This window comes from Stylophora pistillata, chromosome 7 (assembly GCF_964205215.1).
Source record: "Stylophora pistillata chromosome 7, jaStyPist1.2, whole genome shotgun sequence".
NCBI lineage: Eukaryota > Metazoa > Cnidaria > Anthozoa > Scleractinia > Pocilloporidae > Stylophora > Stylophora pistillata.
Genome location: NC_142525.1, coordinates 9,362,316 through 9,375,956, shown reverse-complemented (window position 1 = coordinate 9,375,956; position 13,641 = coordinate 9,362,316). Strand labels below are relative to the sequence as shown.

General features: G+C 39.0%; 1 protein-coding gene across 1 annotated transcript; it reads right to left on the bottom strand.

Moving 5' to 3' along the window:
* Positions 1 to 511: 511 nt before the first annotated feature.
* Positions 512 to 5,781, bottom strand: LOC111344673 (lachesin-like). Its single transcript, XM_022951919.2, has 4 exons — positions 5,305 to 5,781; positions 4,366 to 4,650; positions 3,641 to 3,697; positions 512 to 1,097 (listed from the first exon to the last, which is right to left on the bottom strand). Exons 1-4 carry the CDS (start codon positions 5,657 to 5,659, stop codon positions 946 to 948), a joined length of 849 nt encoding a protein of 282 aa, XP_022807654.2. The 5' UTR covers positions 5,660 to 5,781; the 3' UTR covers positions 512 to 945.
* Positions 5,782 to 13,641: the final 7,860 nt, after the last annotated feature.

The window sequence follows — 13,641 nt, the reverse complement described above, 5'->3', positions numbered from 1 at the left end:
ACTTTCCTTTTTCTCTTCCATTCCACCCTTTTTGACACTGACTAGTTTTATTTCAGTTTCCGTAAAACTTCATCTCGGGCTTCCTTCAAATCAGTAAACAAATGGCACAATACATTTTTCTTTTTCTTTGGACGCATTCAATTATTCGCAAGCGAAGCTGATTTGTCGAACAAGCTTTTGTAAAGTTCAAAATAACCAAAGGCACGATGTCGCGGGTCGATAACAAAAATTCTAGGTTGAGGGGTACATATTAGCGATGTTTTGTTTTTTTCTCGAATTTTTTCATAGCTTTGATTAATTAGGAACTGTAGGCTGGTCTGATTACAGACCGAATTGAACTCCACTCGGTACTTAATTGTATACCTCGGTAGTTAATCTGAAATTGTCAGCACAGCTACTATTTTTTAATTTTTTAAAAACTGTATAATAAACGACTTATTTGAATAGGTTCAAAGGATCCAAATTAATCCTTAATAATATCCTTAATTAATCCTTAATAATCCTTAACAGTTTTATAAAATTAGAGAATAATAGCTTGTTATGAATGAGCAATGCCCAATGACAACTGACTAGCTGTAAAGTTAATTAGTTAGAGAAATACATGCTCGTCCAAATTTGGAAACAATTGGATGAAAAAAACAATTGGGGACAGCTAAGAATGGACGAGGCCGCAGGCCAAGTCAAATTCAGCTGTCAGGAGAATTTTTTTTTTTGACAGCATGAAGTCCTTTTCACATACGAATTGTACTTCACTCGGCCCTCAGTTACCATTACATATCTGTGCTCGACTCGCACATTATTTTTACCCCTCTTAGTGAAAGGGATAACAAAATATAAAAGCTATTGGTCAAATTACTAAATATAGACAGGAAAATGAATGTATTTATACAGTTTCCTAAAATATTCCGAAAATGGCATCGAAATGATTCGTAACAATTAAGAGCTCTACTGTTCACTAGATACGCATCTCCGGAAGAGCCTTTTTAACTGCAATTTTGGTCTACACTTTTTCTTGAGAATGTAGAGAATTCCTATGAATACCAACAGACCAACGACCATCGTTACAGCAATTTTCCAGCCAGTGAAAATTGAGCCCCCTTTGAAACAAGGAAGTAAATATGAGATAAGTTAATTGTAGTTAAGCGAATTTCTCATAACGGATAAAGTCTCAGCATTTATAATCACTTCAAGAGATCACTTTCAATATTCTATTTCCTCTTTTCTTCATTTATTTAGCGCGAAAGATTTTGCAATCCCGGTCTTTCTGTAAACTAGGCTTCATTCTAATCAGGGGTAGGGGCACATGGTGATTCTTTTCCTGTCGAAAAGGTCATGTTTTCAAATTATCCAAAAGGGTAGCATTAATGCCTGCAATCGGTAGAACCAAAGTTGTTTTTCTATTGGAAGAGGCTGGAGGTGTGAGTGTGTGTGTGTGTGTGCGCGCGTGCGTGCGTGCGTGTGTGTGTGTTGCTCACTTCCCTCTATTTCAATACACTGCCTTATCCCATTCCTACACCCCCCTCTCACACACACACACACAAACACCTGGAGACAGGGGGATGGGAGGGACAGGAAAGGGAATGAGGGTGTAAACGGGAGGGAAACAGGTACTAAGCAGGTTACGGCTTACACTCGATCAGTGCATATGAAATTCCACGAGACGTACTAGCGTTGAGTTCCGGATAATAAACAAATTGCCGGTTTTCATTGTCGCACCACGATCAAAACCATTCAGCAACTGAAAGTCAAGGATCAAAAGAAAAAAGAAGATGAAAATTCAAACAGTCTCGATTCAAGTCTGCGCGGTGTTTCGTGCGGGAGATGTTTGAAGAAATGTACTACTCAAACTGATAAGGCTTGGTATGGAGACGCCTGTTATGTGATCCTCTGAGGGGCACAAATATGGCGGCTGCAAGCTAACAAAGACATATTTCATCGTGTTAAGCCATAACGGAGGGTCTGGATGGGGGATACAAATTTCAGTTCTCAGTTAAAATTTCGGCCATTCATCACTTCTCAGTTAGATTTTAGGCAATTTGTCAGGTGTCCGTTGAATGACTGTTAATAATTAACTTGGCAAGTTATTTATTACTTTCCGACCCTATTACTGGAAAGAAGATCGTCAGAAAGACAATCTTCCTTCCAACAGATCTAGATATTGGTTTAATTTTTTCTTTTACAATACTATTAGAGATATCTAATGTAAGAGTACCTTAGAAATCCAAGCGAAAAACGGGCGCGAATTGGCCACCTGGATCTAGAAACTGTTATTAAGGCAATATCTTTATCCTCTCGATCAGAAAAGTAGTTTTCTGAATCCGTGTCATATTCGTCTGTGTATGTTTTTGCATCTCAGCAACTGCCGCTTCAACAATACAGTCTTCAACAAATTTGACATGTGTCACATTCCCAGACGCTAAAATGCCGTTTCCGAATCAATTTGATAAAAGCTTACAACAGCCTTTAAAATACCAACATTGACAGCCATCGTAGAGTTGAATTCGAAAATCGAGTTGGGTTTCAAAGATCATTTAACCGATAAGTCACATATGACCTTGATGTGGGTGATCCATGCGGTAAAAATATGACACTGTCGTACTCCTACTGATATGTAATGAAAAACGTACTTTATTGGAAAAAATGCATCAACTATCCATATTTTATATACAGTTTTTAGGATATTTATGGCGATCCGATCTTTTGTCAGCTGTCTGTAAAAGCTCACCACGAATGTCAGTTGTCAGTTAGATTTTCAGTGATTTGTCAGTTGTGAGTTAAGATTTTGGCCATTTGTCAGTTGTCAGTTAACCCCATCCAGACCCTCATAAGGAGCCTGTAGTCGTCATCTGAAGGCTCATAAACATCTATACGAGTACTTATTTTCATAAAAGGACTATTTAGAGTGCGAGACAGCATTCTCGGCCGCCATTTTTCTCCGTGCGCGGAATATAGCTCAATTGGTTAGTGCACCGGATTGTGTTGCGCGGGAGGTCGAGGGTTCGAGCCCCGGCCAGACCAATACTCATGGTCATAAAATAACCGAGAAGAATTTGCTACCTTTCTATAACAAGAAATGGATAGATATTCTAGTCTTCTCGGATAAAGACGAATAAACCGTAGTCCCCGTCTCCTGCAGGGTTAGGGGTTGGAGACGTTAATTTTCCACGCACGAGACTACTGTGTGATGGATGTCCTCCCCTGGGGTGGGATGGGTAGGTGTTGGCCCTGAAAGCCCCTATGGGGAGTGGTCAATTAACCCATGTATTAACCTAGTATGTATGTATGTATGTATGTATGTATGTATGTATGTACGTATTTTTTTGTCTTGTCACGCAAAAGCTTAGAGGCTTAACCTTGCTTTATCTCAAAACGAAAAGCCTTATCAAACTGAAAGTTTTAAAAAAGATAAGTTTTCCACTGTTCTAATAACAAACTAAACTAAAGTCATAAAAGGACTGATAATTCCGTACTTTCTAATTTTCGTTAGGTCACGCTAAAATTTGAACAAGCAATAGAGGTCTTGGTCGCGAAATAAGCGACTGATGAAAATCAATGCGATCCTATATGATTTTCGACACACAGTTAAAATCTGCTCCAAAACTGGATATGGGAAAATTGAACAAGCACACCTACTGCTTACCTGATGGCGATGAAGAAAATGGAGGCAGATTGTCATAAGAAAATGACAAAGTGAACGCTTATTATACTTTTTCATATCTTATAGAGGTCTTAAGAGTCATGTTTATAGAACACTGTGATTGACTAAACCCGCATATTCATAGATTTTCCAACCATGCTTGTTCTTTCGAGAACTGAAAAATATATCAAAAATTTTGCTTAAGGCTGAGTTTGCTCTAGAGATAATTTTCGTAGATAGCAGCTCTGCATTACCAACTGAAAAGAGATTTATGCGAAGACTTCAGCGTCAGATATTCTTCGAACACCACCATAATCAGTAATTGATTGTTTTTGAGCAAATTGATAAAAACGAGTCTCTTTCGATTGACAATTATGGAACTTTAGAAGTTCTTGGAACTCTATTCAGTACTTTCGAGTCATCTGAAAAGGCTAAAGAGCGGGAGAACCACCTGGTTCTGTGGTCGTCGTGCCCGGCTGACCTAAATACAGAGGGAAAAATTTGGATGAGTCTGAATGAGTGGTAGGTTTGGATTAAAAGCAAACGAAAACAAACAAACAAACAAACAAACCGAAAAATAAAACTAACGAGAATGAGAGAGAAACAATAAAAGGAAATTAATGTTTCGAACAAAAACTGCAACGCAAAGCAAACCGCATGCATGACACACTCTTTTCGTCTCTCTTTTCTATCTAGCTACATCTACTCTCCTGCAGCTATAGCTCAACGGCGAAAAAGATCAATACCTTTAACGTAAACCTTTACGGTGAAGGAAACACGTCCAAATGGATTCTCAGCGAGACAGGTATAATTTCCGCTTTCAGATGCAGTGACGTTGCGAATTTTAAGACTTGTTTCCGAATCGACATTCGGTGTACTCTTGAGGAGATTCTCATCATGACTCCAAGTAACCCTGGGGAAAGGATAGCCCTGGACTCTAGCATCCAAATGAAGGTCCACTCCTTCAATCACGTGAAGCCTTTTAGGACTCTCTAGGTGTAATTGTGGCGCTTCTAGAAAGAAAGGAAAAGAAAGAGAAACATAGATTCAAAGAAACAGCGTCCAAAGTGGTACGATAGAATTAATGCAAACGAGAGAGAGGGATGGCTTAGTGGTGAGAGCGCTCGTCTCCCATCGCTGTGGCTCGTATTCACTTCTCGAACCTGGTGCCCGTTTCGCGAAAGTCCCGGAAACTTTAAGGGCCAGAAGCCATATTCTAAAATTAAAACTTAAGGAATAGAGAAGCAGGTTCTGGCACCCTCACTAGTCCAATTTGTTTCTTTAGCTAACAGTTTTATTGCAAAATGTTCAAAACCTTTTAAACTGCCATCTTGAATGAAAAAATAATTCTTTATGGGTCTTTTAAGTAAACAGGTTTCAGTATAAACGGACCCCTGACGTCACGAGTGGGTTTCTGTTGGTTCTCGCCCTTGTTCTGAGAGTTTTTCTCCGGGTTCTCCAGTTATCCTCCCTCCAGAAAAAAACATTACAAATTACATTTGTAGCTGGTAACCGTTGAAAGAGGAAACACCTCTTGAAATTTTCATTTCAAAATTTCTATTATTATTTTTATTATTATTATTATTATTATTATTGATAATATTATTAATATTCCTCTCACTCTCATTTTCATTATCATTATTATATAACACTTATAAACACATCACCTTTGGCAACACTTAGGATCGTGTATGATTGTTTTTTCCATACATACTTTCTGTGGGCAATACAGATAAACACTTTTCCATCATCCACTGGTAGAACCTTAATAACTAACGTTCCGTTGGTGTAGACCTCAAAGTTTGGGTTATATGCAATTGTCTCTCTCGTATTTTGAATATGCGCTATCCAATGTTTGTCCCATTCATGCTCACAATAGTCGGTAGAGCAACGATACCAACCAATATCCTTGACACTTTCTTGATCGCTGAATTCAGAGCACGCTAGTAAGTATCTCTGGTGGATTTTTACGGTGACCTTCATGGTAGCACTCGTGGATATCTTAATCATAGCACCTGTCATAGAGAAAGTAAAATAATTTTAGTATTTTTTTATCTTACCATCAAAACTTTTATTATCATTAAAATTATCAGTTATATCCATTTTTATCTGATGTTCTGTCAAGAGTGTGCGGAAATCTTGGTTTTAAAAACTTCCCATGAACATAGCTTCAAGTTTCGCAATCACAGTCTATGGGCAGCTTTCGCACAATTTTTTAGAGCGTTAGATTTCAACATGGAATTGATTATGGCTTATTGTTGGCATTATTATCCATTTTTTTGTTTTTTAGTATCACCATTATTACTATTTCTATGATCATGATTATGCATTATTAACGAGACAGTTGTGTACCTATTCAGTTTTCAAGAACTACCCTTAGAAGTTTATTTTTCCCTGGAGTAAACTTTTAAATGGCAAATATCAATTATTGTTACTATCATTACAACTATTACCCTTAGTATTATCCTTATCATTATTATTATTATTATTATTATTATAATTCTTACTATCATTATCATTATTATCGACGACTGCCACGTAATTGAGGCTTGTATTGGCTAGTATTTCATAGATTTTTATCAGGCATTTTTCGATTTTCAAGCATTTATCACTAATTTGCTAATATTTTTTAGTGATTATTATGAATAAAGGTTAAAATAATAATAATTATTATTATCATTATTACCATTTTCATTATTATTATCTTTAATATCTTTAGTATTATCGTTATTATTATTATTATCATCATTTCAATTAAAACTATGAAAAAGTTCTCGAACGTCATTGGTTCTTTATCAGCCTGATTTTAGGATTTTAGCACTGATATCAAAGGGACTGTACAACGGGACAGTACGCATCGTGTGCAAGCGCTGTTGTCGCTCATTTCGAGGAGGTGACTGTGTCTTTTTTTTAATTATTAAAAACGTACAATCGATGGCTGGTTTTTGCCACGGATTGTCCGAATTTATTAATCACTTGTATTTTTTTCAGTCCCATTACCACTTCTATCATTGTTATCATATCATTATTTTTTTGTGATGCGTCCTTTACGAAATTTGGGAGCTTACAAATCGATGACTTTCCAGAGGACGACGACGTCTTAACACTCGGAGTAGTTTATGCGCATGCGCTACCGGAGTTGGTATTATTTCGCGCGTCGTCTTGACGGAGGTGACGACTTTAGCTTTAGAGGAGCTGTTTTGAAGTCGTCTTCGCAGCCGAAAGGTGCGTTTTGTTCGGAATATTTCCTGAATCTAATGCTTAATCCCCAAACACCTTCCAAATATATTAACGGGAGCTTTCCTGAAACAGTTTTTTTGCCTCTTGAATGTTATTTACGTCTTAGTTCTTATTTATCAAACAAGAAAGAGATAAAACGGCGAAAAAAATGACCCAAGCCCTTCAAACGCACGGTGAGGGAATAAATAAAAAAGGAAATTGGCGTTTTAAGTTCAATTCAGACATCAAGAGAGATAAACTATGAAAGAAACTAGTCTTCTTCATTCAAAAGTTCTAAGTTTTTATCCATTCATTGGCTCTAAATCAGTTTTGAATAATAAGCAAATTCCGTTCTTTAAACGGTTTCGACTAGTCACAAGATGCAAAACATGCAAGCGATGCGAAGATTCAGTCAGATATACGGAAAGATTTTGTCAAGGAATCGATCCAACCACTAGGCCATTGTAAGAAACAATCTCATCCGGTAAATGAAGAAAATCAGCAAGCTTAAAACGGTCATTTTGTAAAATCGGAATTCAGCTTTCTGCTGGTCATTTCCCAGCTCGTCTAAATCGAATCGATTATACTTCTCGTACCGAAATTGCGGGTTTTCGAAGTAGTGGCATCATACAACAATATAAACTGCCTGTCGGTGGTAAATCCTTTTCTGTAGGTATATGCGATATACTCTCTGTTCTCTCTGAAGCTCGGCATTTTAATTAATACGTTGATAAAGCTATCTAAACAAAAATAAAAGTCAGTCTGCGACTTATATTTGGCAGGAAATCTCTGCATCGACGTCCGCAGCTCGTAAGTTACTTTTGGCGCGCAATGGGAAACGGCGACGACAAAGTCGATGATGTCACATAAAGTCGTCGTCGAGAAAGAAGTCATCGATTCGTAAGCTCCCTAAAAATAAACATGCGATCTGCTTGAATTGCCGTTGATACCTATGCCACATTTTTCAGATAACGTACGGAATTTTCAAAATTCTTGAAAGCAGTTTATCGACGCAAAATATCGACGTATTGTTGATTAGAGGCACCTTGTTACATATTGGTTACTTTATATATACGCTGCTATAATAGAGGACGGAGTGGTCAACTGAAGATTTGACTTGGAATTTATTACTATTTAGTTTTGAAATACACAGCTTGTGTAGCACTCATCGGTTAAAATTGCCAAATGCGATTTTACAACGTACACTGATTTGAAATAAGATGATAGCTACCATATATGGACTCTTTACATAACAGGCGCGCAATAAAGATAAGGGCTAAAAATAAATAAATAAATAAACACAGGCACTATAGTGTAACAATAAAAAAAAAACAAACAAACAACAGGCGGGCGTGCAATAAAGGTAAGGACTAAAAATAAATAAACACAGACACTATGCGTGACACGGCAGGTGTTGAAATTTTTCAGGAAGCATTTTTTAGCATAACTACCTGAGGTTATCAGTTTATTTCGTTTGTTAAGAGAGGCTAAATCGGGTCTGCAAATTATAAAGTACTTCTCCCAGAGGCATAAGTTACAGCGATTTGAGGCAGGGCTGTATGGAGGGGCCTGCTTTAAAATCCTGCAAGAAATCGTGTAATCTATGTTCTTGTTCTTTAAGTTCCAGACGTGTTTACTTAGTTCAGCAAGCTCTTGTTTACATACTTATATATATATATATATATATATAACCAAAATAGCGGAATGAGATCATCATCTACTAAAAAGTGCTCAATAGCAGGGCTAGAGCTATGGATAATTATACCTCAAGATTTAGGTTACTTGAACTTTTACTGCATCTCTGAGTTTCATGCCTCTTGCGAAGCAATCGTCAGGCAACCGACAGAAATAACGACTTTGCAAAAACCTTTCTTGATATTCTCTATTTCCTGCGGTGTTCCATTGAGGGCAGCCAAACCATCATACCGGTATAAACCAATATTTTGACCGTACTTCTCAGTAAGAATCGATAAGAGAAGGCATCCAACCAGCTCACACGTTTCCGCTCCATCGAAGGACAAAATATTGGTTTATACCGGGATGATGGTTTGGCTGCCCTCAATGGAACACCGCAGGAAATAGAGAATATCAAGAAAGGTTTTTGCAAAGTCTTCCGCGACAATGACTTAAAAATCACAGTCGAGGCTAACATCACCAAAACCAATTTTCTAGACGTCACGCTTGACCTCTCAAGTGGGAAGTATTACCCTTTTACTAAGGAAGGCAACATCCCCCTGTACGTGCATAAAAAATCTAACCACCCACCATCCATTCTGCACAACATCCCTGAATCAATCAATAGGAGGCTCTCCGAGATATCTTCCGACAGAGAATGCTTCGATAGTGCTAAACCTATTTATCAAGAAGCTCTCAAAAAAAGTGGGTACAGCTACACCCTGTCATTCAACGCTGCATCAAACCAGGCACCACGTCCACGAAGTAACAGGCAGCGGAATATTACATGGTTTAACCCACCATACAGCAAGAACGTGGAAACTAACGTCGGAAAATGCTTCCTTGCACTTATTGATAAGCATTTCACAAAAACTGATCCTCTTCACAAAATTTTCAACCGGAACACCCTTAAACTGAGCTACAGCTGCATGGGCAACATTAAAACTGTCATATCTAACCACAACAAATCTGAAATCCGGAAACTCGCACGCGCTAATGATCGAGCTAGGAAAAGCTGCAACTGTCGAAAAAACCTGACATATGCCCCATGGATGGAAACTGTAACAGGGAAAGCATAATCTACCAGGCAGAGGTCACCACAGAAACCGCAAAGGAAACGTATATTGGTCTCTGTGACACCGCTTTTAAAATGCGTTACAGGAACCACTTGTGTTCATTCCGAAACGAACGTTACAGGCATGCTGCTGAACTTAGCAAATATATATATGGAGTCTTAAAGATAAGGACACTAAGTTTAATATTAAGTGGCGCAAGGTGAAACAAGCTAGTTCGTATTCCAATGTAGCCAAAAGATGCAATTTGTGTTTGTGGGAAAAATATTTTATCATTTGTAAACCGCAGATGGCAAGTTTAAACAAAAGAAATGAGCTGACATCAGGTTGCAGACATGTCAGGAAATTCCTGTTAAAGAACGTAACGTTACGATAGCGCGTGCAGTATGTTGCGCGCGCATGTACACATTGTTTTGTCTTTTAAATTTTGGTGGATTGTAACCGTTATTTCTGGCAGTTGCCTGACGATTGCTTCGCAAGAGGCATGAAACTCAGAGATGCAGTAAAAGTTCAAGTAACCTAAATCTTGAGGTATAATTATATTTATTAAAAACTGGATCATTGGATAATGCAATTCAAGACTTTTTATTGGCTTAGCCATTATGGTATATGAGCCAATATACCATAATCTAATTTCTGTACAGTGTTAAATCCGGTTTCTTCTCACAAAATAAAGTCGAGAAGATTTGTCTAATATCTTGGGGGCGTTTTTTTAATAAAACAATTATTCCACTCTCGCTTGTTGGATATGAGATGATTATAGCCAACTCGGCGCTACGCGCCTCGTTGGCTATCTATCATCTCACATCCAACGCGCGCTCGTGGAATAATTGTTAAATATATATATATATATATATATATATATATATATATATATATATAAGCAGCGTAAAATTGGTATACCTAACGATGAACTCCCAATAAGAGGTTCCTCAGGATACAAAATGTCTCGCCGTGAATTTTTAGTTAAGTGTACGATAATGACGTAACGAAAAGACCAACTATTGACTGTTCTGGACGAGTTTAATTCACGACGTTTCAGCCGTTCGGCCTTCTTCAGGTAAAAAATTAAAAACTAAAAAGCTATTTACATATGGAACAGTCAACAGTTGGTCTCTTTATCGCGTCCTTATCGTACACTTAACTATATATATAAAGATATATATATTTATTAAAAACTGGATCATTGGATATATAATGTAATTCAAGACTCTTTATTGGCTTAGCCATTTTATTATGGTATATGAGCCAATATACCATAATCTAATATCTGTACATTGTAACATCCGGTTTCTTCTTACAAAATTAAAATCGAGATTTGTCTAATATCTTGGGGGCGTTTTTTTTAATAAAACAATTATTCCACTCCCGCTTGTTGGATATGAGATAATTCTAGCCGACGAGGCGCGTAGCGCCTCGTCGGCTTTCTATCATCTCATATTCAACGCGCGCTCGTGGAATAATTGTCAATTATTATCCAACCACACTTAGTAGAATACAAATAACGCCATGGACGAGTACGAATATCACACGGTATTTGTACTCTAGAGTACCGGTTAAACAGGTTTTCTCGCATCGGGCAAGCGAATAATTGGATTGTAGTTACGAAAAGAGAAATGGCGGACAATTTGAATCATGCGGTAAATGGTTTGAACCCGGGGGTAACATGTGAAGGTATAGTCTGATCGTCCGCTACCGACAGACGACATCATGGACTTGCTAAACATTTGCCTAACGTCTACTTACTTTCAGTACAACGGTAAACACTACAAACAGTTACACGGCACTGCCATGGGGTCTCCAGTTTCTGTTGTTATAGCAGAAATTGTGATGCAGAACATCGAGGAACGCGCCCTTTCGACTTGCCGACAAACGATACCGCTTTGGTTACGTTACGTTGACGACACATTCACCGCCGTTCGACACGACGAAATTGACGCATTCCACAACCACCTTAACGAACAAAACACTGACATACAGTTTACCAGAGAAGTCGAAGAAAATGGCAAACTTCCTTTTCTAGACTGCCTGGTAAGCCACAACGACAACTCATTACGAACGACAGTTTACAGGAAACCGACACACACCGACAGATTACTAGACGAGTCATCCTACAACCCTACATCACACAAAGCCACAACTATCAGAACTCTAACACGACGCGCACAACTAGTATGTGACTCGACAGACAGCTTATCCGACGAGAACAAATACCTTCACCGTGTTTTTACGAAGAACAACTACAACAACGACTTCATCCGACGAAACACTCACCGACCCACTACCACTACCGAAACAAACGACACCGCAACCCCCACGACTACAGCAACCATACCGTACATAAAAGGCATGTCTGAAAACATCTCGCGCATCTTACTACCCTTCAATATCCGCGTCGCCCACAAACCCATCACCACACTACGTCAGTTACTAACCAACGTTAAAGACAAAGACGAACCGAGGAACAGACAGGGAACGATTTATAAGATCAATTGTTCCGACTGCCAAGCCTCCTACATCGGTGAGACTGGCAGAAACCTCACAACAAGACTGACTGAACACAGACGGGCGACGAGGAAAGGTGATGTCAGCAATCACATTGCTGAACACCATCGACTTACCAACCACAACATTGACTGGGACTCTGCGCAATGCCTAACCTACAGCACTGACTATTTTCAACGACTGACTCTGGAAAGCTGGTTTACTAACTTAGAACAGACTCCCCTAAACAGATGTCAACAACTACCCGCCCCATACAAACGACTCATTCACGACATAAACATCACAAACGACCGAAAAAGAACAACCTAACTTTACCGACAGACCGAAACAGACCAATCACGACTGACTTACGTCACTTGAGTCTTACAGCCAATAACATCACGGCAAAACCAACCGATCATTTCACACGAACTGGAATAAAAACATTCTACTGACAACAATCATTCACTTGACTCTGATGATGACTTCCGCACAGGTTGTCGAAACGTCAGTCACTGCCACCGACAACAGTCCTTCTCAGGACTACACTCACCCGGACGATCAGACTATACCTTCACAATTTGAATCATATTTTCGACGACGAAGAGTCAGAATGGCTGGCAAATATAGATCCAAGTTTACCAGATGAATCGAACAACTGGCAATCTGCGGTCTTCCCTTGCACTTAGGTAGCACGGAAAGCCGTAAAACTCTTGAACAAAAGCTCATCTTTCAAACCGGCAGTCTAAATTCCACAGGTATTAGCGAACGCTTTTCATTCCACTAATTTATTCGTGTTTTTCTCGTTGCCATGTTCCCACCAATGACGTAGCTCCATTTTCTGCCTTTAAAAGCACACACAACCCACAATTCCTCTATTCGCTCCGACCACAGGCGTACGGGTCGGGGGCGGGGGGGGGGGGAGGGGGAGGGGGGCTGCAGCCCCCCCAAATTCTGAGCAACTCAGATTTTTTAGGCAGCACGAGAAATTTGGGCAAAGCTAGTTTTTAAAGAAGCTTGCATGTGTCTGTGTAATTTTTTTCGAAGAGATATTTTCTGTTTCAACCTGAAGTCGGTTTTTTTTTTCAATAGGCTATTTTTGTTTAAATAGGCTCCATTTCCACCGCCTTCCGGGTGCGGTCTTTAATCTACCCCTTCGGGGAGATGAGTGTGGGCTCATTTCCCCGAAAAGCGGCTGGTAATCGAGCCTACGTTATAAAGGCAGTTAAATTCACGCAAGGCAGTGGTTGTCAAGTAAGTGATCACTTTCTGGTTATTTTTGAAGGGGATCATATGTTGATATACATATTTGTAATATTGTTGTTGTTGGGCACTGTGCAGTCTGTGCTGCACTGCACTAGTTACAGCGAGGAATTTCCAACCGTGAATTAATTAGAGTCAATTTCGCTGTAACTTTCTAGAATCATATTGTAGATTATCCAATGGAGACTCTCAGAAGATCTGAGTCACGTGCTCGACAACCACTGTCTCGTGTGAATTTAACTGGCTTTACCACGTCCTTTATGGCGTAAAGAATGGAAGAGTGCTCCCCGC